A 27,223-nucleotide genomic window follows, 5' to 3' on the forward strand; every position below is an offset into this window, starting at 1 on the left:
TCAGCCATCTGGTAAACCAGCAGAGCATAAGGATGACTCAAAACCCCAAGTCCCCTCTAATGGGCAATCCCCTTACCTGGCCATCCATCTTTGGGAGGACAATGGACTGTGATGGTACTGGGATGATGGTGACAAAGAAGAGAAACAGGAGGGGGGCTGGAGTCTCTGGGACCTACCAGCAAGCAGAGTGGGGCGGCTCGCCCGAGTGGGGAAGTAAGGGCATGGCTGGACTGTAGAGTGCAGCAGGGAGTCAGGAGCTGAGATTGACCGAAACCCCAGCTTCCCGCCACCCCCACTGCACCTCCCACCCTCTCTGGGAAGGGAAATTACATTTCCCCATTTTAGCAAGGGGTGGTGATGAGGGAAGACTCGGTGAACACAAAGCCGAAAGTAGAAGCAGGACGGAAAGTGAAACTGGACGCAGCCCCCAGTATAAGACTCCCCCTGCCCGGGAGATGGCTGTCCAAGGAGGCTGGGCCCCGCCATGGGCCAGACGGCAGGCAACCTTGGCTGGCGTGAGTTTGAGGCCAGGGGTGGGGGCAGAGGGGTGGGGGCTTGGCTGAGACTGGGCAGAGGATGGGTGAACTTGACCACTGTGGATGGGGGCCAAAGGCTGAGGGGCCGCTATGTGGCCAAGACTAAGGAAAGAGGCTGAGCAACTAACACACACACACACACAAACACACACACACACGGATATAGGACACAGCTGGCTGAAGGATGGGAATGAAAGAGGCATAACTTGGGGAGAGGGGCTGAGGCAGAGGTTAGGGCTGGGCAGAGGGTGGGGCAGGTTGGCTAGCATGAATGAGGGGATAGGAGTATAAGGGAGGAAATTTGGTGAGAGCTGGGCTGAGGATGGGAAGACCTGACTGGCATGAATGGGGAAAACTGGGCAGGCAGTTTGACCAGGATCAGGGCCAGGCAGATAAACTAAGCATTTATTTAGGATGAATGAGCCCCTGCTCAGTCAGCTTGGCTGAGAACTGGGGCTGGCTAGAGGAAGGACAGAAGGAGGAGGGGACTGGGGCCAAGGAGTCAGCAGCCTTACTGGGTCAAGGATGTGGAGTTCGAAGCTTGGAAGGAGGTTCAAGCTACCGTGGGTGATTGAAGGACTCAGAGGTGGAACCAGAGCTATAAGCAGAGGAGCCGATGGGAGGCTCAGGGTAGGGACCAAGGGCTGGAAGATGGGGACAGAACACTTAAAGACCAGGTCCAAACCCCCAGGATTGGCTGCAGAGGGGAAGGAGAAGCCAAGGGAAGGGTCTGGGGGCTCCAGAGTCCAAGCAAAAAACAGGGGGTCAGCAGGAAATGGCACAGCTCAGTTCTGGGTGGGCAATATATGGAACTAGAAAGGACCTCACTCTGTCTTAAGTCTCCAGGGTGTCAGAGTGGCCCCCAAGCCACGGAACCTGAATGCTGGAGATTAGAGACAAGACCCACCATCTTTGGAAGTCCATGGGGGTAATGGAAGCGCCCAGAAGTTCCCCTTACTCTTTATTGAGAGGACATTTCAAGGAGCAGAGCTCAGGGTTTGGAGATAGAGAACAGATAGGAAAGAGGCAGGGAAAGAAGAGGGAGTCAAGAATAGACTTTGACTTAGTAAGCTGTTTTGGTTTGGGTTTCGAGTAGAGTTGTGCAACTGCCTAGGGATTGCTAGATTTCCTTTCCCTGAAGAAGAAACTGCCCTCTTCCCAGAGCTCCAGCCCCACTGCCCCTCTTCCTTCTTTCCAGGAAATGCAGGGCGGGAGGCACTTTGAGAGATCAGCCCATCTGATCCTCCATTTTACAGATGGGAGCCCAAGGCACAGAGATCAGAGGTGGCTTGCTCAAGGGAAGAACCCAACTGAGAAACAGGGCTGCTGCCTCCCATTCCAGGCCCTCCTCCCTCTCCTGGGAGCCCTGATTCTCCCACACTGCAGAGTGATCTACCTGCCTTGGGGCAGGCTGGACCCATCTGTCCTTCTGACTCCCTGGGATAGAGCCTTCAGCATCACCAGCCCTCCCCTGGGGTTCTGGTTCAGGCCATCCAAGCTGCCTGGCTAAGCCCGGGGAATCATTGGCAGAACAGACTGTGCCCGCTGTGGTGGAGGTGGTGGCTTTCCTCTGAGGTCCCTGGAGGAAGCACTCAGGCTCTGCATTTGGGCCAATCTGGATGCCAGTTCTGGTCCACTCACCCTCTGGCAGGTCACCCTTCCTGAGCCTCACTTTTCCCATCTGCAAAATAGGGAGAATAATAGCACCCAGACTACCTCGCACCCTTGTGCGGTTTGTGCACTGAGGAAGACACCTGGCCAAGGGAGTTAGTGGCGATCAAGATGCAGCCCGAGATTTGCTTCAAAAGTGGGCACTCTGCGCCGGGCTGTGTATACCTGGGGAAGGGGCCTTTTCCTTTCATTGTACAGAGACGCATACGTGCGTGCATGTGTGCCAAGTCACTTCAGTTGTGTCCGACTCTGTGAGACTCCATGGGCTGCAGCCCATCAGGCTCCTCTGTCCGTGGGATTCTGCAGGCAAAAATACCGGAGCGGGTTGCCATGCCCTCCTCCAGGGGATCTTCCCGACCCAGGGAATGAATGCGAGTCTCTTCTGTCTCCTGCATTGGCAGGTGGTTCTTTACCACTCGAGCCACCTGGGAAGCCCACAAGAGATGCCATATGGTGTCTCAATAGCTCATTAGTGGTTTTGAGGGGTCAGTGGGATGACACAGCGGGTGCCTGTAGCACAGGCTCAGAAAAGGCACGGTCCCTTCCTTCCTTCGCCCAAGTTCTCCTCCAGCTCGCCCCTCATCTTGTCCACTCCCCTCCCCCATCTCTTCAGGGCTCAGCCTTTTGCTGCTCTTCTTGCTTCTGGCTCGAGCTGGTGTCTGGGGATTCCCGAGGCCCCCAGGGAGGCCCCCCCTGAGCCTGCAGGAGTTGCAGAGGGAGTTCAAGGTCAGCCTGCATCTCGCCAGGAAGCTGCTCTCTGAGGTTCGGGTCCAGGCTCATCACTTTGTGAGTTTCCCTAACGCGGCTGGCTCTGGGGATGGGAAGATCCCCAACCCCCTTGGGCCTCCACTTAAAGACCTTGTCCCGTAGGCTGAATCTCACCTGCCAGGAGTGAACCTCGACCTCTTGCCTCTGGCAGAGCAGCTCCCCAACGTTTCCACGACCTTCCAGGCCTGGCGTGGCCTCTCTGTGAGTAGGGGACTGGCAGGGTGGGGCAGGCAAACTGGCAGTAAGGCTGGTCTGGGTCCATGGAGATAAAGTCCACTGAATTGAAGATGGATTTGGGGATAAATTGAAGCAGAGCGTCTGGATGAGGCTGGATAGGTCATTGAGTATAAAGATGAGGCTGGATAGGTCATTGAGTATAAAGATGAGGCTGGACTAAAGAAATGGCATTAGGAAGAATGTAAGAATGAAGCCGAGCAAGGACAGAGGCCGGGATGGGAATAGAACGGGATTGGGGATAGAGATTAGTAGGGAGGAGGCATGCAGTTGGTATGAGGAGTGAGAATGGTGAGAGGTTAGGAATGGGAAGAGGTTGGAGATGGGTGAAAATGAAGTGGGGGACAGAGGAGGAGTGAGGACTGCTGGTGAAGCTGGGACTGGAATGGGGGTGGGTAGAGCTGGAGATGGGATGGAGACACGGTGACAGGGAGGCTGGACACATGGAAGAGGGATGGCACTGGGATAAGAAGGGGAATACGGATGGGAAGGAAGGTGGAGACAGAATAAAAACAGGTGAGGAGCTGGAGCTGGGATGGGATGGTAGAGAGGGAACAGAATGGGGCTGTGGGTAGAGAGTGACAGGAGGGTGGAGATGCGGTTACGGGTTAGAAGTGAGTTTGGGCTTAAGACTGAAAATGAGGTTGGCAAAGGAGATAGGATAGAGATCAGAGACCGTGGAGATAGGAATGGTGATGAGCACAAGAAAGAAGTGTGGATGGAGATGGGGTTAAGGATGAGAATAGATATGGAGGGACTTCCTGGTGGTCCAGTGGTTACGACTCCACGCTTCCACTGCAGGGGGTGTAGGTTCACTCCCTGATTGGGGAACTAAGATCCCGCATGTGTGATGTGGCCAAAAACAAAAAAAGCTCTATCAAGAATAGATTTGGTGATGGAATGGATGGAGACTGGAGTTGTGTTGGGGATGGGACCCAGAGAGAGATGAGGTGGGTTGCAAGTGGATCCTTGGCCTGCAGGCCTTTCCTGATGCCTTCCCTTCCCCTGCCACAGGACCCAGAACGACTCTGCTTCCTCTCCCTGACACTTCGTCCCTTCCATACCCTGTTGGGAGGGCTGGGGAAACAGGAGTTCTGGACCAGTTCAGAGAGGATGCAATTGCAGGCCACGAGGTTGGATCTCCGAGATTTGCAGCAGCATCTCCGCTTCCAGGTAGAGTGTCCATCCACCCTCCTCCACCTCCAGAGACCAACACACAAAACTAAGGCTCACAGGCTCTTTTTTTTTTTTTTGTAGTTTTTTCTTTTATTTTTCATTGGCTCCCTTTTAAAACACTCCCCCTGCCCAGACATAGGGTGTCTGGAAGGAGATGCTGTGTGTGTGTGTGTGTGAGTGTGTATGTGTAGGTGCACGAGGCCCTGGCTCTGCCCCCTGAATCTCTTCTCTTGGGGTCTTGGTCTTAAATGAGAGACGCCAGGACAGCACCTAGCATCAGCAGGTCCTGCAGCCAATTAGGTTTCCTTCTCTCTCATCCTCTGACATCACCAGATTTTCTTGAACATTTCAAAGGGAAATAGGAATTTTATCCTTAATAAAAGGAGAATAGAAAAGGAAGACAGCATAAAAACTAACCAGATCACCTTTATGCCCATTTCTGATCCTAAGATGACTCTTGAGAGAGGAGCTTCTGGTTCCCTGGTGGCCTAGTGAGACTCCTACTAAGCCTCTTAGGACTCCAGACTTTCACTCCTGGGGACCAGGTTCAATCCCTGGTTGGGGAACATCCTTAAACCCTGGACCACAACCAAAAAAAGAAAAAAGAGAGAGAGAGAGGAACTTCCAGAACCCCCAGTCCCCAGGGCCATCCTGGGTAACAGCCTGCTCTGTGAGCACCATCTTGCCTTGTGACTTCCAATTTTTTTTTGAACCAAAAAATGAATCAGGCAGTTCACATGAAACGATGACATCATGGAAGATGTGAAGTAGGGGTTATCCAGGGAAATCTTGACTTTGTGGTCTCTGATGTCACTCTATACCATGGGGCACAGAAAGAGATAAGGTTTCACTTGGGGTCCCAGGCTGGCCATTCTCTGACCCCCTGGGCCTCTCCTTGCAGGTGCTGGCTGCAGGATTCAACCTTCCTGAAGAGCATGAGAATGAGGAGGAGAAAGGACTGCTTCCAGGGGCTCTGGGTGCCCCCTTGCAGATATCTGCCCAGGTGTCCTGGTCCCGGTTCCTCTACACTTACCGGTTGCTACACTCCTTGGAACTTCTCTTATCTCGGACCGTGCGGGACTTGCTGCTGCTCTCCCGGGCCGGGAACTCAGTCCAGGCCTTGGGGTTCCCCACACCCAGCTCCCAGCCCTGATGGAGTGACCTCTTGGCTGAACCCATTAGGACTTGAGGACTGGAGTCTGGGCCATCAGACAGCCTCCAGCTCATTTGCCTTAGACAAGGCACAACCCCATCCCACACCCTACCCAATAACTTAAGGCCCTCTGGTCCTTGTCAGATATTTATTTCTTAGATATTTATTTATTGTTTAGAAAAATGAAGGTTTATTTATTGTAATGGGGGCCTGCTAGTCATCCTCAGACTAGGCCACCATGCTGTCTAATAAAGCACTCCCACCCTCTCTCTGCCTTGGTTTCTTTCCAGAGAAGGGGTGCCTGACACCCTGAGGGGCCCTGGCGCAGAGGCTGCAGCTTTTGGCCACCCTGGACTCCTCTCTGCTCCTCCATTTTGAGGGTTTCTGGCCCACCTTCTCCCACTCTGGTTTGTTCAGCTGGTGGTTGCCATAGTAACCAGCAGAGTTCCTGGACTCAGCTCCCATTCTGGAAGTTCCAGGCAACCAGACTGCTTCCCTTTGATTGCAAATGGAGCAATGACCCTTTCCTCCAAGCTGGCTTCAACCTCAGAGGTTTGCGTTCCTCCTCCACAGCGCCGAGGGCCTGGTCAGGGACGGGGTTGGGAAGAGCAAAGAGTGGGTGCCGTCCGAGAGGGAAGGCTGTAGGGAGAACTGTCTCTGTTTTCACTCAGTCTTCTGAGCAGCTGAGATGGATTTAGGAGGCAGGCAAGGCAGGCCCTCAGAGAGAGGCAACCCCAGCAGGGCAGGGGTCCATCAGCCACACTGAAGAGGCAGACTCCTTAAGTTCACAGTTCTCGCCGGCATCTGGTTCTGTCTGCTCCACGGTGACACACGCAGCAACTCAGGCCCAGGGGGGAGGTTGGGGGTGTGTGAAAAGGATGTGTCCAAAGTGACAGAGGGAGTCAGGCTGAGCAGGGTTCAATCCAGCCGTCCCAGAAGCCTTGCTCGGCGCCTGGCTCCCGGGGCCTTGAATCCCAGTCACTGGGGCTTTGGCTGGCCCAGCCGGGCTCGCAGTTCCTGCATCATGCCTGGGTGTGCCAGGCCAAACCTGCAAATGGAAGACAGGCCATGGGGAGCTGGCCTCCAGGTGCTGTCAGCCTCTTCCCCAGGCTGGCCGGGTCACCCCACCACCCTGTGCTCACCCTTGTCCCAAGGGACTTCTCCTGGCCGGCAGTGGAGTGCCTTCAGGCCTGGGGGACCTTGGCTCCGGTGGCTGCTCTGGCTGGATTCTCTGCCCTGGGGCTGATGGCTCCTCCTCAGGTGGAGGGCTGGGAGGCCCCTCGGGTGGCTCAGGGACCGGGGTCCGGCGGAAAGAGGGCCGGGAGCGGCGCTGCGAGGAGCTGCGGGACAGGAATACTCGGCTCCTCGAGACAGAGACGTCCAGGCGGGACCCGGGGAGCAGGGCCTATAGGGAAGAGGGCACAGGGTACCACGGGGCCAGCTACAGCTTTGGGATTTTGCTCCGTCCTGCCCTGGACCCCACCCGGAGCACTCACCTCACCCCACTTGCCGTGAGCATCCTGTCCAGCACTCCCGTCAGCCTCCCTTTGTGGTCCAGGCCCAGCCTCCGCAGGGTCCTCATCGGTCGACTGGTCCTCCTGGCCTTGGACACCCTCCAGGCCTTGGACAGCCTCCAGGCCTCCTGGATCAGTCTCTGCGGCCTCTGCCTTTTGGCCTCCAGTCACCCCGGCATCCTCCACGTCAAGGGGCCTTTGTGTTTTTCCCTCCTCGGGGTGCTGGTTCCCATGCTGCGCCTCACCACTCTGCCCCTGCTCCCTCACTCGCCATCCCCCAGTCTCTCCTTCCCACAGTGCCTGCCCTCCCGGGAGGTCCTCTGCCCTCAGCTCCTGCGAGCCCGAGGGAAAGTCATCCACCCCACAGATTCCTTCTGCCCCTGCTGATTCCCCCAGCCCCACCGGCTCTCCCTCTGGCTCACCCTCCAGGGTAACCTCAAGGGCCTCTGCTTGGCTACCTCGGCCAGGCACCTCCTCCTCAGCTGAGCCCTCCAGGCCAAACTCCTGCCCCCTTCTCTTCTCTCCCTCTGCAGCCTCCACCAGCTCTTCACCTCTGTGAGCTTCCTCTCTCCCTTCCAAATCCCAGCCTCTCCCAAAGGCATCCCCAGCCTCTCTTTCAGGCCCTTCCCCAGGCCCAAGGGCCCCTCCTTCCAAAGCTGCCTTATCCTCCACCATCTCGACAGCCAAAGAATTTGCCTCCAGTCCCTCGATGCCCTGGAGGCTCACAGCCTCTGCCTCCAGCCTCCAGCCTCTCCTGGAGGCTCTGTCCTCCCCGCAGGGCCCAGGGGCCTCTACCTCTTCCTCCTGGGTTTCTCTGGTGTCCGACTCTCCCAGGAACTGGCTGGTCCCTGCCTCTGCCCCGAGCCTTGTGCCCCGCTCCTGGTTCTCTGCTCCCGGGGCCTCCCCCTCCTCTGCTCCATGCCAGGCCTCCTTTGCTTCCATCCACTCCCCACCTGCCTCTGGGATCGCTGGCCGTGCCAACTCTTGGCCTCCTCCAGCCTCCACCACGGATGCCTGGCCTCTTGTAGCCTCCTCCTCCCCCTCTTCAGCATCTCCTTTTTCCTCCCGGGCATCATCTCTCTCCACATCCTTTCTTCTGTTTTCCCAGGCTTTGGCCACAGAGCTGTTAGGCTTCACATGCCCCACGTGCCTGGGATATTCCTGCAGGCTCCTCCCTGTCTCCTCTCTGCTTGGGGCTAGAATGCTCCGGAGCTCTTCTTTACCCACCGGCCCTTCTTCAAGTTGCTCTGCTGTGGTCTGTGGCCCTCCCATCAGCTCAGGTTCTTGGCCTTCAGTGACCTTGTGCTCAAGGCCACCCCACTCCCCCTCCAGTGCTTCATTCCCTGTCTGAGTCTCTCCCTCCCCGCTCTCCCCATTGAACTGCTCGGGCCTGGCCTCTGGGGTTGCCTCCAAGTCAGCATCCCCTTCAGCCTCATTGGCTACTTTGTCCTGGGGCAGCTCAGCCTCTGCGGCCGAGCAACTCTCCTTCTTCTGCTCCTCAGCCTCCTCTGTTTGTACTACTTCCTTGAGACTGGCTTGACCAGCCTTGACCTCTGAGTCTTGCCTCCCCACGGCCTCTTCCTCAGCCCGATCTGCCTGGTCCTCAAAGCCCTCCCTTACCTCCCCCACTGACCTCGGACCTTCCTCAGCCTCCCTCCCTGCTGCCTGGCCTTTGGCTTCTTCTTCCACTCTCCCGGTTCCTAGGACCTGGGTCTGTTCAGGGAACAGGCTTGCTTCAGTCTCTCTGTTCTCATCCACCTCCTCCTCCTGGTCTCTCTTGGAGGTCTCCTCTAGGGCCCAGACTCTCCCAGTACCCTCTGGGATCCTTTCTCCTGGGACTGCCCCATATTCTGTCTCCTCGACTCCTGGGAGGTCAGCCTCCTCCCTGACCAAGCCTTCCCCATCCTCAAATTCTGCCCCTGGTCCCTGTGTCCCCTGTGCCCTTGTGCTTCGGCCACACCTGACCACTGGCACCCCTTCTTCCCTCCCAGCCCCTTTGGCCCCAGGGCCCTGGATCTCCTCTGCGGCTGCCTCACTGACCACCTGCTCTGACTCCTTGCCATCCCCTGCCACCTTGTGCCCGTCAGCACCAGCCTTCCCCTCAGGCTTCTTGTGCCAGGTCCGCTCTGACTCCACCCCTCCCGCCACTGACTCTGCTGCCCTGACCTCTTCCTCCTCCCATTCCCGTGTTCCCAGTGTCTCCTCTCTCTTCACTTCCTGCTCATGCTCCTGGCTCTCCAGAGCTTGGCTCCTCCTATCTTGACCAGCCTCAGACCCTGCCTCAGACTTCTTTCTGGCCTCCACGGGGATACCTGAATCCTGGCATCTGATGGCTTTGGCTGCCTCCCTGTCCTCAGTGTCCTGCCTCTCAGCTTGAGACCCACAAGAGCTGCCTTCTCCCCCACCCCGGGTCTGTTCTGTAGCTGAGCTTTCCTCCCAGCATCTTCCAGTCTCTCCAGGCTGTCTCAGCCCTCCATCCTCCTTGCTTTGACTGCCTCCAAGACCCTCCAGGGCCTCCTGGGCTTCCTCTTCCACCTTCCCCAGGGGCCTTCCTGCAGCCACCTCCCTCAGTTCCTCAGCTGCACATGCCTCCTTCCTCTCTACAGTGGGGACTTCATCTCCTATAAGGTAGGAAACAAAGGTGCTGAGAGACTCCTAGGAAAAAAGAGGGAAGAAGACAAAAGGCATTAAGGGGAGGCCCAGCCCTTTCCCTGGGGGTCCTGGACCAGAGGAACTCAGGATAAGAAAGAGGGGTTCTAGGATCTGGGGGAAAGAGGAGGACAGGATCTGCAGAAGGAGTAGGAAAGGGCCTAGATGAGAGGTCTGTGGATGTGTTTGTGGGGATTGGGGGATTGAAATCCAGAGAATATTGGGCTAACAGGCTGCATGATCCTGGGGAAGGAATCTGGGTCTGAGGAGAGACTCAAAGGGAGAAAGGAAGGTGAGGCCCTAGAGAGCAGGGTGAAAGTCTCCAGCATCTCTATGCCCCTCTCACCAGTGCCCCCCTCAAGGCCTGATGCAGCCCAGGGAGATGTAGCCGGAGGAAATCCATCCTGTCTGTCTCTGTCTGTGTGTCCAGAAAACGGATAATGACTGTCCCCACCCACCGAACCAGTCTTCCCCAGTACCCAAGACACTTCCTCTTCCCCTGTCTCTTCCTGACGTATCCCCACCCCAAGCCCTGCCCACAGATGCTTCCAGCACAGGTTGGGAAATAGGTATCTATCACATAAGGGATGTGGATGTGTATTTGGAGCTAGAGAGCAAGGGAAGAAGACCAAAAGGGAAAAGTGGGAGCTGGAGACCTCAGAATTGGGGTCTACTGAGGCAGTAAGGGGCAACTGCAGCTCAAGTGACTCAGGTCTTGTATTTACACCTCGGCCATTTCCGTCTCCCCTCAAAGCCACAGCCTCTCTGTGAGAGGAAGCTGGGGTTTGTGGTTCCTGTTTTGCCTGGGGACAAGTAGGAGTGAGCAGGGGGCTGGTAAGAGCTCTGGTTTCCCATTTCAGGGTCATTAATGCTTCCCCAAGAGGAAGAAAGAGCTGGATTGGTGGCTCCAGCGCCCATTAGCTCATCTGTAGTCATTCTTGCAAAACGAAACTTGGCTACACTTTGTATTGTGGTTATTCACGTCTACCTCCCACCTTCGAGTTCCTTGAAGGAGGAGGCCATGTATGACATGCTGCTGAATTTCTAGAGCCAGTATGGGTAGTAGGATCCTGTTTTTCACTGGTTGAGTGATCTGGGAAGCATACCAAAGGGGGTACATTTCAAACAGCAAGTCTGAGGGCCTGGTGGGGAGGAAGAGCTGGGAGAGGTGGGCACTGACTGTTGGAACCTCACAAGAGAGATTAGCAGGGGAAGGACGTGATGAAGAAAATGCAGGATGCTACTTTACCACCTAGAGGAAGGTAAGAGAATAAATGCTCCTTATTTGGGACTACGTGAAATGACTTTAATCTACACCTCTTCCTCTATCCCCTCCTGGAGCCTTACTTTCCAAATTTTCAATGAGAGGAACTAGATGAAATCGCAGACTCATAATCTCCGGCCTTAGAATCATTTGGTCTAAGCACCCTTAATGCAGGCAGGAATCTGCAGCCAGCTCAGCCAGCAACCTTGCCCATGGTGCTCTATTCTTAATGCCGAGTTTCTAAAGTCACCTTTAGGTCTGATGTTGTATGATCATCAGTAGCTTTCCTTTTTTGTTTTCTCATCTGTAAAACCAGGATTGACCTACCTTGGTTCTAACATAAATTAAGAAAAGAGTTCTCTTAACTCTTGGATACTGCCAAGAGATAAGTCATGAAATCTTTTTAGGTGGGTGCTATCTTTACTTACAGTTTCTAAAGCAATCTAAAGGCAACAGATAGGAATAAGAATGATGTGATGCGGCTGCCTTTGTTGTCAGCCAGAAAAAGTCTGGGGTAGCTGTGTGGCCATATTTGTTTCTGGCAGTTGCAGGCCGTGATAGAAGCTGAAGCCGTTGGTAGCCATGACTAGTGCTGGCACAACGTTCAAGGCCTTGGGCGCTGCTGCCTAACATCATGGCTCTTCTTGCTTATCCTATACACACCAGTTTTAAACCGGTGGTTCCAGGGTTCTCCCAGCCTCTATCTCTCCTACGCGCCGAAGTTGGGAAGGTCTAAAACGAAGTCAGAGAGAAGACCCGGAAGTGGTGAGGACCTTGAAGCACGTGATGAGGGACCCACCGGTGCTGTCACGTGACTGTCTGTTTAAGGGTGCGGGTGCGAAATGTTCAGCTGCTCTTAAAGGTACAGGCTGCAGGGCCCCCTGCTTTAGAGGGGACGGGGGCAGAGTCCGACAGCGGGGCGTGGTAGGGCGTGCGAGGGCGGGAGATGGAGCCCCGGGTTAGGGTCGTGGCTCGCCGGACGTGAGTGCAGCTGACTCGGAGCTGGGACGGCAATGGGGCGTTGATCCCTCTTACCTGTCTCAGATCCTCATCCGTCCCATTGGAGCCAACTTTGAACTCTCGCTGACTTCGGACTCCCTGGGGGACCAGAACTTGATGCCATGGGAGGCTGTGCGGGCTCACCGCGGCGCCTTTCGGATTCCGAGGGTGAGTATAGCCGCCGACCCTCACGGGATTGACTTCCTCTGTCCTCGCGACGTACCTGACAGGCTCGGGCGCTGGTCGGCCCCGGGAGAATATCCATGGGACCATCGTGCACCTGAGACTGGGGTGGGGGTCATGCCCTCTTTTTCTCCCCCTTTCAGGGGAGGAGACAGACCTGGCACCTCGGCCTCGGCTGCAAGACAGTCAGGGCGCCCATTGGAAGAACGCGGTGGGCTTCTGGTGAGTGGCCTGAATAAGTAAAAAGCGTGTGGGAAGAGGGAAGCAACAAGAGGAAAGAGGAAAGAAAGAGTTGGGTTTCAGAAAAGGGAGCTGAATTCACAAAATATTTTTGTTGTTTGTTGTTTTAGTCGCTAAGTCGAGATTCTTTTGCAGCCCAGTGAATTGTAACCTGCCAGGCAGGCTCCTTTGCCAGCAGGATTTCCAGCAAGAATGCTGGAGTGATATGCCATTTGCTTTTCCAGGGGATCTTTCCCACCCAGGGATGGAACCCACCATTTCCTGCCTTGGCAGGCAGATTCTTTACCACTGAGCCACCAGGGAAGTTTTTTTTTTTTTTTTTGCCCCGAGGTCCACTGTAAATTTTCCACATTTCACTCATTCACTTTCAGTCAGTTCCGCATATCACCTGGAGGGTTATTTTCTTCTTGTTTTTACTGCAATCAACTCAGCCTTTAAATTTGTAAATACTTGTATTTTTTAAAAGAAAACAGTAAGTCATTACCCTAAATGGAAAACCAGTATTTTCTTAATGCATTTTTTAATAAATGCATCACTAACTTTAAAAAGTTTTCTGTCTGCCTCCTGAAATCATTCAAACACTAAGCCTTGGGAAATAATTTTAGCACTAACTTAAACATCAGGGGGGCTTCCCTGGTGGCTCAGCAGTACAGAATCCACCTGCCAAGCAGGAGAACCAGGTTCGATCCCTGGGTTGGGAAGATCCCCTAGAGAAGGAAATGGCAACCCACCCCAGTATCCTTACCTGGAAAATCCCTTGGATAGAGGAGCCTAGCTGGCTACAGTCCATGGCATCACAAAGAGTTGGACATGACTTGGTGATGTTTACAACAACAGCAGCAAGCATCAAGGACTTGGGTAGCAGATTGGGTTGGAAGTGAGGCTTCTCTCTCTGAGCCTCAGTTTCTCAGCAGTAAAATGGGAGGAGCAGCAGTACCACTTCGTAGGCTTGTGAAAAGGACACATGAAATTCTATTGCTGTGCCGTGTTCCCTACCCATCACTGACAGCATCTGTGGGAGATGAGAGTAAGTGAACAAGATCCTTCATAGATCGTAAAGGGTATTATCTTCTTTTGATCTCTACATCACTCTGTGAGATAGTCAGCAGGAAAATTTGTACCCCCATTTTACATATGACTTGACTGAGTCCACTCAAGTAGGAAGTGGCAGACTTGGGACCTGAACATAGTCCTTTGGGTTTCAAGCCCCCAGGATCTTTCTGCTGTACCACAGTTGGAGACAGTGGATCCGTGGATGAGAAATGCCCCAGGAACTGAGTCATGATGGGAGCTTGGAGGAGAGAATCATCAAGGATGACTTTCTTCTCTTCCTGGGAGAGGTCTCAGAGATTAGATGTGAACCTAAATTTGTCATCCCGAGGCCTGTATTTTGGACCCTCCCACTACATGGGGATGTGGTCAGAAGACAGAGGAAAAATAAGGCATGGGAAAGTGAGAGGTTTGGTGCTGGGACGGTGGATAGATTGTAGTCCTAAATAGAGGTTGTGATCTATTGTCTTTTGTCAATTGTATCTCAATAAAACTGGGGGTGGGGGGACTCTGTCCTGCTCACTCCAGGCTCTTGGGCCTCTGCAACAACTTCTCTTACGTGGTGATGCTCAGCGCTGCCCACGACATCCTTAGTCACCAAAGAACACCTGGGAATCAGAGCCATGTAAGTGACCCTCTCTACCACCACCACCAGTCGCTGTGGGAAGAGGAGGGACTCACCTCGGGCAGAGACCCACTTGAAACACTCATGGAATGGGGTGGGTAAGGGGTGGGGCAAGATGGCTAAAGTTTCCAGACCTCAGAGCAGTAAGGGCCTTTAAGAATCAACTGGTATGGGCTTCCCTGGTGGCTCTGTGGTAAAGAATCTGCCTGCCAATGCAGGAGACAAGGGTTCAATCCCTGATCTGAGAAGATCCCACATGCCGCAGAGCAAATAAGCCCATGAGCCACAGCTATTGAGCCTGTGCTCTGGAGCCCAGGAGCCGCAACTCTGGAGCCTGTGGGCTGCCACTCCTGAATCCTGAGTGCCCTAGAGCCCCTGCTCTGCAACCAGAGGGGCCACCACAGTGAGAAGCCTGCCCACTGCAACTAGAGAGTAGCCCCCACTTGCCACAACTAGAGAAAAGACTGCACAACAATAAAGACCCAGCACAGCCAAAAGTAAATAAAATTTAAAGCTTTTTTTTTTTAGAAAATAATCAATTGGTGCTTGCAAAACCAATTGCAAACTGAAATTTTGGCTAGGTGGGACCATGGTCTAAAGTATGGTTTTTTAACCCCAGCATTATTGTTGACATTTTGGGCTGGATAATTCTTTGTTGGGTGACTTTCCTATGCATCATACGATGTTTAACAGCATCTCTGGCCTCTACCCACTGGGCTCTAATAGAATGTCCCTCACCCTCCAGTTGATGACAACCAAGAATGTCTCCAGACATGGCCAAATGTTCCCTGGAGGGTATAATCACCTTTGGTTGAGAACTTCTTGTTTATCATGAGCTGGAAGAGGCAGGCCTAGGAGGAGCAGCTACCACCTTGCAGGTCCAACAGGGAATTTGGCCCAAGACCACATTTTTCTGGAAACCTAGGTTTTTAAAATTAAAGTTCCTGAGTGTGTTACCCAAATAAAGTCCGTTTACAGGGCCCCCTTTGGCATGTCGACCATTAATTTGAGACTCCCGTGGAAACCCCCTCCCCATTGTGCCCATCAAGTGAGATCTCAAGAGGCCAGGGCTAAACCAAGGACATCCTTCAAGTCAGAGCAAAGCTGGGAATGGAACCAGGCCTTGTTTGTCTGCCCTCCTGCCTCCCTGGGTGAAAAACTTTCTTCTCTCCCATCAGGTGGACCCAGACCCAACGCCCACCTCCCACAATAGCTCATCTCGATTTGACTGCAATCCTGTCTCCACAGCAGTGAGTACCCATCTGGTCCTCCCCTTCCCCTTCTTCTGGGTCCATAGATCCCACCCACTCAGAACCCAGCACCCATGATTCTAATCATTAAGGCTGCCATCTACTGAGCACTTCCTGTGTGCAGCATGAATTAGCTTATTGAATCCATATAACAGTACTGTGAGTTAGGCTCTATAATTATCTCCATTTTCTAAATAAACTGAAACTCAGAGAATGTGAATACTGAACACATAGCTCAGGAGCAGCAGAGCTGGGACTGGGATCCAGACCTGTGTGATGTCTGAACCTGTGTGTGTAGCCCATCTAATAGGATTTCTGTCTTTCCCTGGCCACTGGGTTGGGAGGCTTGTCCCTGGGAAGGTCTGGGGTCTCATTCGATTCTCTGATCCCAGGCGGTGCTTCTGGCCGACATCCTTCCCACCCTCGTCATCAAATTGCTGGCTCCTCTTGGCCTTCATCTGCTGCCCTACAGGTCTGGGTGTGGGCTGTGGGAGGCAAGGCAGGTGGGGTCTGTGAGTGGGGAGGCGAGGAGGGCTGGGGAGCTGGGAATGGTAGCTGACCATCCGTATCTCCCACCTCCCTTCAGCCCCCGGGTGCTCACCAGTGGGATCTGTGCCGCAGGAAGCTTCCTCCTGGTTGCTTTTTCTCATTCGGTGACGATCAGCCTGTGTGGTGAGTGGGAGGTTTTATGTCAAGTGGGGGGTTCAAAGGATCTACAACAGACAGGGTAGTCTCCCCAACTTCCCAGAGGAGAGAGATCATGTTTTGTAACCCTCAGACACCTGCTAAGACTGTCACAGTAGGAGACGGGAGATGAGGTCAACCTGGAGGGATAGGTAGGGGAAATGGGAGAAAATGGACAGAATAGATGGAGATCGAGATGAGCAGTCACCAAGAGTTTGTGATGGAGGTGGAGGAGGCTTCAAGGACAGGGAATTCTTGGGAATTCCCTGGTGGCCCAGTGGTTAGGACTCAGCGCTTTCATTGCTGTGGCCCAGGTTGGAAAACTGGTTAGGGAACTAAGATCCTGCAAGCTGCACACCCAGCCAAAACAAACAAAAAGAATGAGTTCTTACTCTTAGTTTGATAGCTGTGTGGGTGGAGGGTGCCATTCCCTATGAGGGGACGTACGAGCAAGGGGCTTGGTTCTACTTCACATCTGGAGCCCAGCCTGTCCAGGGGAGCTGTTTTTATTTATTTGATTTTTGGCTGTGTTCGGTCTTCCTTGCAGCATGAGGGCTTTCTCTAGTTTGTGGCATGTGAGGTCTCAAGTTGTGACTCAGTGTTCTCTTGTTGCGGAGCATGAAGTTGGTTGCCTGGCATCATGTGGGATCTTAGTTCCCCAACCAGGGATTGAACCCACATGCCCTACACTGGGAGGCGGATTCTTAACCACTGGATCAGCAGGAGAGTCCCAGGAGATCTCTTTTACAGCCCCTCCGTGCAGAGGTAGAGGAGGCTGTGGCCACGCCTGCTTAGGGGCTGTCGGGGAAAGGCTGGGAGTGGCCACTGCCATGCTTGTCTTCCCCCAGGTGTGGTCTTGGCTAGCATCTCTTCAGGTCTGGGGGAAGTCACCTTCCTCTCGCTCACTGCCTTCTACCCCAGGTAAGCAGGCAGAGCAGGGAGTGAGGGGAGGGTGGGGATCCCGCCGCTGGCTGTGGTCCTGCCTAGTACTACTGTGTTCTCCTTCTCAGGGCCGTGATCTCCTGCTGGTCCTCAGGTACTGGGGGAGCAGGGCTGCTAGGGGCGCTGTCTTACCTGGGCCTCACCCAGGCTGGCCTCTCTCCCCAGCACACCGTGCTGTCCATGCTGGGCATCCCCGCCCTGCTGCTGGCCAGGTAAGCAGCCGGGATTCAAGGATCGAGAACTTGACCATGATCCCGATCTTCAGATCCCTACAGCCAAGTGGGAGGATGTGGCTTCTCTGACAGGCCTGGGTTTGGATTCTGGAGCCTGCTCCTTGTTAGCTGTGTTACATGGGACAAGTTGCTTTATGTCTCTGACCCTCAGTTTTCCCATAGGTGGACTCTGTTCATTTTGTGTGTATTTTCATGTGTGTTAGGAAAACATTTTCATTAGTCAGTCAAACCTGTGATTTCACAGAAGATTGCTTAGGACCAGGCCATGTAGCAAAAGGGAATCAACTGAAAGGGAAATACTAAATTAAAAATATGATATACAGGAGGGATATGGACGTGGCAAATATCATGAAGGCAAAACATAAGTGACCGAACTTTGGGAAGTTCTGGTCTAGTACAGGATGAGCGCATCATAAATGGAAGCTGGAGCGATTATTGGGACTTCCCTGGTGGCTCAGTGCTAAAGAATCCACCTGCCGATGCAGGAAACTTGGGTTCAATCCCTGGGTGAGAAAGATCCCCTGGAGAAGGTAATGGCAACCCACTCAAGTATTCTTGCCTGAGAAATCCCATGGACGGAGGAGCCTGGCGGGCTACAGTCCATGGCATCACAAAGAGTCTGAGATGACTTAGTGACTAAACAAGAGTGATTATTAGAAAAATAACAAGAAGGCAGAACTGACAGGCTTGTTGTGAGCCGAGAGTCAAAACGAGGGCCTGTGGATTAGAAACAACAAGGATATACATTTCAGCTCCAGAGGAAGAAGCATTTTTGCACAGTTGGAGGCTCTCTGGCCGGGTTTGAGGTGTCTTGGAGGAGAGGAGGAACGATAGGGGCTATCCTGGGAGGGAGCGGCCTTTCCAGCCCAACAGAGGCTCTTCAATCTTCTCTTCATTCTGTCCATTTCTAGCTATTTCTTGTTGCTCACATCTCCTGGGCCACAGGATCCCGGAGGGGAAGCGGATTCAGACACATCAGCTCGGCAGCCCCTGATCAACAACGAGGCCTCAGAGTCGAAGCCAGGTAGGAGAGTCAGGAGCCCCTCAGAGCGGTGTCACTTTCTCTCTCTGGGTTTCAGTCTTTTCCTTTCTACTGTGGGAAGTTTGGAGGGGACGTGGATGGGCATGTCGGTTATGATGAGAGCCAGTCACATTCATCGAAGAAGGAAATGGCACCCCACTCCAGTACTCTTGCCTGGAAACTCCCATGGATGGAGGAGCCTGGTAGGCTGCAGTCCACGGGGTCGCTAAGGGTTGGACACGACTGAGCGACTTCACTTTGACTTTTCACTTTCATGCGTTGGAGAAGGAAATGGCAACCCACTCCAGTGTTCTTGCCTGGAGAATCCCAGGGACGGGGGAGCCTGGTGGGCTGCTGTCTATGGGGTCGCACAGAGTCGGACACGACTGAAGCGACTTAGCAGCAGCAGCAGCAATCACATTCATCTTTTCAGGAAACACTCGTCTTTGGGACTTCCTTGGCAGTCCAGTGGTTCAGACTCTGTGCTTCCAATGCAAGGGGCGTGGGTTCAGTCCCTGGTCAGGGAACTGAGTTTCGATATGCCATGCAATATGGCCAAAAAAAAAAAATTTATCAAATACTATGTGTTATGTCATTTGTAAACAAATAACCGGATCAGAAACTCATTTTCACATGTTGTTGATTAGTATTAGAAGAGCATGACAGAGTGATGTGCTTGGAAATGACATGGTGCAAAGGAGAGGGGTTCTACTTAGAGAAAGTGCTCATCGAAGGCCTTTTTGAGGACATCTCATTGGGCTGAAATATGAAAGACAAGGAGTCAGTTCTGTGTACATTGGGGTGAATAGGTTCCAGGCAGAGGGACCAGCAAGTGTTAAGGCCCTGTGGTGGGAATGAGCTTGGATCTTCAAAGAAACAGAAAGAGGGGCCCAGTGTGGCTGGGAGCAGGGCCCTGTATACCACCATCAAGCTGTAAGCTATAGGGACCTCCCTGATGGTCCAATGGTTAAGACTCTGCCTTCCAATGCAAGGGGCACACAGGTTCAATCCCTGGTCAGGGAATTAAGATACCACATGCTGAATCGTGTGGCAAGAAAAAAAAAAAGGCTAAACAGGAGTCATGAAAAAGTCTTTTATCTGGTTACTTTTTTTTTTAATCATGGTAATATCCATACCATGAAGTCTAGCAGTTTAACCATATTGAATTGGACAGTCCAGTGGCCTGTGTGCATTCACATTGTAGTATTGGCTGGTTGATTCCTGCACACCAGCACCCCTTTTTCTGAGTCAAGGTGCTGACCTCACCTGCCCTTCTCTCCCTACTGCCCTGCAGGCTCCGGCTCACCCCTCTCCCTTCAGGAAAGGTGGACCGTGTTTAAGGTACAGACGATGGCTGTGGCGTGTCCCCCGCGGCCAGCGTTCCTCACCCGCCTCCCGCTCATGTCTCCTGACTTTCCAGGGCCTGTTGCACTACATCGTCCCCTTGGTGCTGGTTTACTTTGCTGAGTATTTCATCAACCAGGGACTTGTGAGTGAGGGCTGCCAGGAGGGGTGTGGGAGCAATGATGGGGTGGGGAACAACAGTGTGGGTGGGGACCCACATGGCCTTGTCCATCTCCCCTGTCTGCTCTTTGCTGCAGTTTGAACTCCTCTTCTTCCGGAACACGTTCCTGACTCATGCTGAGCAGTACCGCTGGTGAGAAGTGTTGGGGTGTGTGGCAAGACTGGCAGGGGGCTGGGGGCACCCCTTGATGATAAGGACTGGGGTTGGGAGGGGCTGCCCTGCCGAGGAGGCACCAGAGGGGCTTCCTCCTTCTCTGTGCCCCATCGAAGGTACCAGATGCTGTACCAGGCTGGTGTCTTTGCCTCCCGCTCCTCCCTCCGCTGCTGTCGCATCCGCCACACATGGGTCCTGGCCTTACTGCAGGTACTGAGCCCCTGGCCCTCACTTTCCTCCTCCCTTGGCTCCCAGCTTCCCCAGGTTCCATCATTTCCCTCCCTCAGCAGGGGTTATTGATCGCATCCCATCATGTTTTAATCATGGGGAATGGAGGCCAGCAGGGGTCTGTGTAAGTTGCATGGCCTCAGGTGCCCAGCAAACCCTGGTGCAGATCCCAGCTTCTATACTAGGTAGCTGTGTGATTTAGGGCAGGTCTCTGAACTAATCTTGAACCTCAGTTTCCTCCTCTGTAAACTGGGCATGGTTGTAAGAAATGGAAATGTGAAGCATGAAAGAGCTTGTGTATCATGTCTTAATCAGTTAGATGTCTATTTACCCAAGCCTCATGCAAAGAGACAGACTTTCAAAGAATGTTTCTGACAATCAGAAAACATCCTGTTCTTTTATCCTGGGTGGTTAATTACATAGAACCAGTGACTTTGTGAGTAAAGTAGGTTATTTATTTCAAGACTGGTGAGCAAATTCATGGCAAAGGTCATGTAAGTGATTAAGCTTTAAATGAGCAAAAACACCTTTCCGTACAAAAATTTTAACGAAAGGAATTTTACGTAACCAGCAATCATGTTTCATTGTCATGCGATTAAAGCCACCGAAGGTAACTAATAAACCTTCAACTTTTTTTTTAGAAGAAAACATGATTTTAAACATTCATATATCTTTTTATTTGTTTCTAAATGTCAGAGTTCTTGGTCAAACAAAAGTAAGTCCTTATTGTGTGCTCAGCCACTCAGTCATGTCCAACTGTTTGCGATCCCGTGGACAGTACCCTGCCAGTTTGCTCTGTCCAGGGGATTTTTTTCCAGGCAAGAGTACTGGAGCAAGTTGCCATTTCCTTCTCCAGGGGATCTTCCAAAACCCAGTGATTAAATCCACATCTCCTGCTTGGAAGACAGATTCTTTACCACTGAGCCATCAGGGAAGCCCAAAGCAAGTGGTTGGCAACCTCCAAATTATTTTAATATCCCTCTGGACCATGCTCTTAGGAACAGAAAGACAGAAAGAAAGTAAACTTGATCAGTCTTCAACTGAGAGACCCCATGGACTGTAGCCTGCCAGACTCTTCCGTCCATGGAATTTTTCAGGCAAGGATACTGGAGTGGGTTGCCATTTCCTTCTCCAGGAGATCTTCCCTACCTAGGGATTGAACCTGGGTCTCCGCAGGCAGACTCTTTACTGTCTGAGCCACCAGGGAAGCCCAGAAGGGCATATAGAAAGGTGACCTTTAAAATAAATCTCACAATGGTCCATCTAGTCAAAGTTACGGTTTTTCCAGTAGTCATTTATGGATGTGAGAGTTGGACTATAAAGAAAGCTGAGCACTAAAGAATTGATGCTTTTGAACTGTGGTGTTGGAGAAGACTCTTGAGAGTCCCTTGGACTGCAAGGAGATCCAACCAGTCCATCCTAAAGGAAATCAGTCCTGAATATTCATTGGAAGGACTGATGCTGAAGCTGAAACCCCAATCCTTTGGCCACCTGATGCGAATAACTGATTCACTGGAAAAGACCCTGATGCTGTGAAAGATTGAAGATTGAAGGCTGGAGGAGAAGGGGAAGACAGAGGATGAGATGGTTGGATGGCATCACTGATGTGATGGACATTGAGTAGGTCCGGGAGTTGGTGATGGACAGGGAAGCCTGATGTGTTGCAGTCCATGGGGTCTCAAAGAGTTGGACACGACTGAGCGGCTGAACTTAAAGGAAAGTCCTTTGCCCTTTTTTAATAATTTTAACTCACTTCTATGATAACAAGGTACAGCATTAGAATAGATATACTTTAATGTTAAGTCAACTGCATGCAAATATCCTCTCAGTTTCTTCCTTATTTATTTAAACCACTGCCAGCCCAGGGCTTTGTACTTGCCAAGTTCCAAATTGTATCAGCTGTTAACTCAGGATTCTTCATTAGATGCCACTGAAATGGGTCACGTATGATTTTCGCTATAATTTTAAGCAAGGCCACTTCATAGAATGAGCGGCGTATAATCGTTTGATTCCATTACAGAAAGCATCTGGCCCTAATGAGCCAGGTGAATGTGTCTATAGTATTTCTAGGGTGACCTTGGTATTACTAGGGTGTGTTCTTTTAGATGCAGATCTGAGCCCACCTCAGGCTTCCTGAATTAGAACCTCTGAGGGCAAGGCCTGTGTAGGTAACAAGACCCACAGGCGATCTGTATGTATTGGCTTGGCCAAAAAGTTCGTTTGGGTTTCCCCATGCCATACCCAATACATTAAGCATGTGAACCCCTGAGGTGGCCTACAGACTGGGGAGGCAAACTTATGTCCCACTTGGGTCAGTAGAATGCCTTGAAGGACTAGGGCATGGAGGAAGGGACCTACACCCTTGGGTGGGGTCAACAAGCCTTCCTAGAAGGCAAGGGAACATCTAAGCCCTGGTTTCTCAATCTCAGCTTTATTGGCATTTTGGGCCTGGATGGTTCTTTGTTGTTAGGCTGCCCTGGGAGCCATAGGATGTTGAGCAGCGCCCCTGGCCTCTGCCTACTCCATGCCCGTAGCACCCTCCCTCCCCAGGTGTAACAACCAGGAACATCTCTAGATGTTGCCGCATGTCCCGTAGGCGGCAGAGTCACACCCAGTTGAGAACCTCTGGTCTCACTTAGCATCTGGTTGGTAAAATCAGGGGGAGGGGAGACCCCTCCATTCAGGGAGCGTTTGGGAAGAGGAATGAGATCATGGGAGTGAGAGTGGCCTTCATCCAAGCTGAGCCGTGAACAGTGGTGACTAGGAGAGCCCAAGTAGGGGACCACAGGCTAGCATCCCAGACGATGGGAGTGACACGGGCACAGGGAGGAGGGGAGGAGACCCCCAGGGTCCAGGCTGCTGGGAAGCGGTAGGGAGAAGGCCTACCCCAGATCCCAGGGTCCGGTAGGCCAGCTGGGTGTTGGAATTTGGTCCCCGCCTATCAGCCCTCACCTTCATCAGCATTGTCCCAGAACCGGGACCACTGGACAGGATGGCACCTCCCTTCTCGCCTTCCTCTGGTCCCCGGTTCTCCCCTCCCCTCTCCCTGCACCCACAGTGCCTCAACCTGGCGTTCCTACTGGTGGACGTGTGGCTGAGCTACCTGCCGAGCATCTACCTCGTCTTCCTGATCATTATGTTTGAGGGGCTCCTGGGGGGTGCAGCCTACGTGAACACCTTTCACAACATTGCCCTGGAGGTCAGCACCAGCCGGGCGAGGGCTGTGGGTGGGCGGCCTCTCTGGGAAGAGTCCCAAGCAGGGGTGTTGAAGACTGAAGCCTCACCTTTGCTCCCCACCCTCCCCAGACCAGTGATGAGCACCGGGAATTTGCCATGGCAACCGCCTGTATCTCCGACACCTTGGGGATCTCGCTCTCAGGGCTCCTGGCCCTGCCTCTGCATGACTTCCTCTGCCAACTCTCCTGACATTCTGACTCCTTGGGACACAGGACACGCTGACCTGGGACTCTACTGATAGGTGGGCAGGTTGGACTGACCCCATGCCCACCCAGATCCCATCTATGAGGTCTATCCCCAGCCTTCTCTACGTGGCTGGGGTGTATAGAAGTGCTGAGGCCCCATTCCCCTTGGATGGAGGGGCAGCAATTTTCCTACCACTACCAAGCTGGTTTCGGGGAATTTCTTGCCATTAGACCCTCGGAATAAATGCCTATTTTATCAATTGACTCTTGTGCCATTTTTCTCTCTGAAAATATTTCCTGGGACTTGCCTGGTAGTCCAGTGGTTAAGACTTCACCTTCCAATGCAAGGGTTGGGGGTTCGATCCCCGGTCGGGGAGGTAAGATCCCACAAGCCTCTGGGGCAAATAACTAAAACATAAAACAGAAGCAATATTGTAATTCAATAAAGACTTTAAAAAACAAAAACATTTTCTTCTGTTCATAAAAATAGTCTAAGTTCACTATGGAATATATACAGGAGAGTGTAAAGGAAGCACTTCAGTAAATTGTCTAGTCTTTGAGGCTTTATTTGTTAATTCCTTTATTCATTTACTCATTCATTCACTGTGTGGGACAATCTATATGCCTTTTTTTCTGCCAACATGTAAGTTTCCAAACCTACAGAGGCTGAAAGAACTTGCACAATGAGTACTATTGTATGCCCCACCTGGCTTCTACAGTGAATGTTTTGCTCCGTTTGCTTTGTCATGTAGCCAACCTTCCACGCACATCTAACCTTTCCTTAGTTCAACTTATTTTTGTGATGTATTTCAAAGAGGGTGACTACAAAACACCTCCCTCTAAATGCTTCAACATGCAGTTTTACCTAGAGTCCAGTCTTGTTTACAGTCCTTTTTCAAGGTATTATTTATATACAGTAAAGTGCACAAATCTGTTACATATTTTCAAAGTAACTGAGGTTGACTTTGCAGTATTTCCCACACTTCATTATTACTGTCTCTACCATATTTGCTATACCTGTGCTCTTTGGAAGGAATAATGCTAAAGCTGAAACTCCAGTACTTCGGCCACCTCGTGCGAAGAGTTGACTCATTGGAAAAGACTCTGATGCTGGGAGGGATTGGGGGCAGGAGGAGAAGGGGACGACAGAGGATGAGATGGCTGGATGGCATCACTGACTCAATGGACGTGAGTCTCAGTGGAGTTGGTGATGGACAGGGAGGCCTGGCGTGCTGAGATTCATGGGGTCGCAAAGAGTCGGACATGACTGAGCAACTGATCTGATCTGTGCATAACAATACTTTATTAAGATTTTTCATTAAAGCAATTAACTTAATAAAATTTGGTTATTTTAAAGGGAAACGATGTTACTATTAAAAATCATGAGTTTGGGATGCTAGTTATATATATTTTTTCAAGAACGTGTTGAAATATATAGCTATTGGAATGTAAAATGGACATTCAGGTACCCTCTGAGACTACCCCATCTCTATCAGTGATATTTTTGGCCCACATTCAGGGAAAAATGAGGACTTGGTGGCTGACAGCATGGGCTTTGGAGGTGGAGAAACCTGGTTTGGGGGTCCCAAATCTGCTATCCAGTAGTTCTAAAATCTTATGCAAATCTCTTCATCTCTCTGAACCTCAGTCTCTTGATCTGTCAAATGTTAATGAGACCAACAGATCGTAAGGCGGTTGTGGAAATTACATGGGCCCCTGGGAAAGCGTGGCACTCAGTTAATGTCGGCTCAGATCATGCTGTGGTTTGACTCTACCTTTCATCTTGTCTTATTTCAGTGGTTCTCAAGCTTTAGTGTGAACCATGTTGTTCAGTCATCAAGTCAGTGTCGGACTCTTCGCCACCCCATGGACTGCAGCACGCCAGGCCTCTCTGTCCCTCACTATCTCCCGGAGTTTGCCCAAGTTCATGTCCACTGAGTCAGTGATGCTATCCAATTATCTCATCCTGTGCTGACCTCTTCTCCTTTTGCCTTCAATCTTTCCCAGCATCAGGGTCTTTTCCAATGAGTGTGCACCATAAGGCTTGTTGAAATACAGATGGCTGAATTCACATCCAAAATATGTAAAGAAATAATACAATCCAGTAGCAAAAAAGAAAAATCCAATTAAAAGTGGGCAAAGGAACTGAATAGATATTTCTCCAAAGAAATATGAAAGGTTAACAGGTCAACAGGTACTTGAAAAGATGCTCAACATCACTAGTCATGGAAGTTCCCTGGTGGCCTAGTGGTTAGGATTCCTGGCTTTTAGAACTGTGGCCTGAGTTCAGACCCTGGTCAGGGAACTGAAATCCCGCAAGCCGAGTGGGGTGGCCAAAACAAAACAAAAAAACCACTAGTCATTAGGGGAATGCAAATCAAAACCACAGTAGCATGTCACTTTACACCTCTTAGAATAGCCATCCTCAAAAAGACCAGAGATAACAATCGCTGTCAAGGATGAATAGTAAAGAGAACCCTTGGGCATTGGTGGGATTGTAAATTTGCGCAGCCGCTATGGAAAACGGTAAGAAGATCCTCGAAAAATTAAAACTACCGTATGATGCAGCAATTCCTCTTCTGGGAATATATCTAAAGGAAATGAAAGCACTGATTTGAAAAGATATCTGGACTTCCCTGGTGACTCAGTGGATAAGAATTTGCCTGCCAATACAGGGGATACAGGTTTGATCCCTGGTCCGGAAAGATTCCACATGCTGTGGAGCAACTAAGCCTGAGCACCACAACTACTGAACCCAATCATCCTGGAGCCGGTGCACCTCAAGGAAGAGGAGCCTGGCTCACTGCAACTAGAGAAAGCAACGAAGGCCGAGCGCAACCAAAAATAAATTTAAATTGTTTAAAAGAAAAGATACCTGCACCCCTATGTTCATAGCTGCACTACTTACAGTAGCCAAGACATGGAAACAACCCAAGTATCCAGGATAAGTGGATGAAGAAATTGTGGCCAAAAAAAATACACACACATACACGAATTCTACCATTTGCAGCTACATGGATGAAGCTTGAAGGCATTATGCTAGGTGGATAAGATGAATAGCAAAAGACAAATACTGTAGGATTTCACTTACATGTGGAATTTTTTAAAAAGGCTTTTTTTCTTTTGTCTGCGCTTTGTGGCTTGTGGGATCTTAGTTCCCCATCCAGGATTAAACCTGAACCACATCAATGAAAGGGCTAATTGACGATCCATGAACATGGGATGCCCTTCACTTATTTATTAATGAAAGTGTTAGTTGTTCAGTTGTGTTTGACTCTTTGTAACCCCATGGACAGTAGCCTGCCAGGCTCCTCTGTCCATGGAATGCTCCAGGCAAGAATACTGGAATGGGTTGCCAATTCCTTCTCCAGGGGATCTTCCCGACCCAGGGATTGAACCCAAGTGTCCTGCATTGCAGGCAGATTCTTTACAGTCTGAGCCACTAGGGAAGCCTGATCTTCTTTATTTTTTTCCATCAATGTTTTGTTGCTTTCATCATACGCATTTTGTATCTCTTCTGTTAAATTTATGCCTAGGGACTTCCCTGGTGGTCTAGAGGTAAGGGGTCTGCCTTCCAGTGAGGGGGACGCAGGTTTGATCCCTGGCCTGAGAACTAGAATCCCACATGCTGCAGGCCAACTAAGTCTGCCCGCTGCAGTGAAGACTCAGCATAGCAAAAAAAAAAAAAAGATAAATTTTTGCC

At 51.6% G+C, this 27,223-nt stretch overlaps 3 protein-coding genes across 7 annotated transcripts; 2 read left to right on the forward strand and 1 right to left on the reverse strand.

Moving 5' to 3' along the window:
* The first annotated feature begins 362 nt into the window (after positions 1–362).
* IL27 (interleukin 27) lies at positions 363–6,191 on the forward strand. Its single transcript, XM_027526714.1, has 5 exons — positions 363–515; positions 2,821–2,993; positions 3,078–3,176; positions 4,224–4,382; positions 5,287–6,191. The coding sequence occupies exons 1-5, from the start codon at positions 485–487 to the stop codon at positions 5,536–5,538; spliced, it is 714 nt and encodes a 237-aa protein (XP_027382515.1). The 5' UTR covers positions 363–484; the 3' UTR covers positions 5,539–6,191.
* APOBR (apolipoprotein B receptor) lies at positions 5,672–12,284 on the reverse strand. Of its 2 annotated transcripts, none has more exons than XM_027526707.1 (4): positions 12,001–12,284; positions 7,035–9,707; positions 6,681–6,943; positions 5,672–6,586 (listed from the first exon to the last, which is right to left on the reverse strand). In XM_027526707.1, exons 1-4 carry the CDS (start codon positions 12,235–12,237, stop codon positions 6,517–6,519), a joined length of 3,243 nt encoding a protein of 1,080 aa, XP_027382508.1. In that variant the 5' UTR covers positions 12,238–12,284; the 3' UTR covers positions 5,672–6,516. The 2 variants fall into 2 exon arrangements, with proteins under 2 accessions (XP_027382508.1, XP_027382509.1); XM_027526708.1 differs by lacking the exon at positions 12,001–12,284 and adding an exon at positions 10,048–10,130.
* Positions 10,828–23,784, forward strand: CLN3 (CLN3, battenin). 4 transcript variants are annotated; one of them, XM_027526710.1, is made up of 17 exons: positions 10,828–10,963; positions 11,632–11,827; positions 12,010–12,132; positions 12,291–12,369; positions 13,966–14,062; positions 15,241–15,312; positions 15,705–15,784; positions 15,899–15,984; positions 16,845–16,917; positions 17,007–17,150; positions 18,083–18,195; positions 19,487–19,533; positions 19,613–19,681; positions 19,794–19,849; positions 19,987–20,080; positions 23,157–23,297; positions 23,405–23,784. In XM_027526710.1, the coding sequence occupies exons 3-17, from the start codon at positions 12,087–12,089 to the stop codon at positions 23,522–23,524; spliced, it is 1,317 nt and encodes a 438-aa protein (XP_027382511.1). In that variant the 5' UTR covers positions 10,828–10,963; positions 11,632–11,827; positions 12,010–12,086; the 3' UTR covers positions 23,525–23,784. The 4 variants fall into 4 exon arrangements, with proteins under 4 accessions (XP_027382511.1, XP_027382512.1, XP_027382513.1 ...); XM_027526711.1 differs by having other exon boundaries at positions 11,652–11,827; XM_027526712.1 differs by lacking the exons at positions 10,828–10,963; positions 11,632–11,827; positions 12,010–12,132 and adding an exon at positions 13,302–13,414.
* Positions 23,785–27,223: the final 3,439 nt, after the last annotated feature.

This window comes from Bos indicus x Bos taurus, chromosome 25, assembly GCF_003369695.1.
Source record: "Bos indicus x Bos taurus breed Angus x Brahman F1 hybrid chromosome 25, Bos_hybrid_MaternalHap_v2.0, whole genome shotgun sequence".
NCBI classification, from domain to species: Eukaryota; Metazoa; Chordata; class Mammalia; order Artiodactyla; family Bovidae; genus Bos; species Bos indicus x Bos taurus.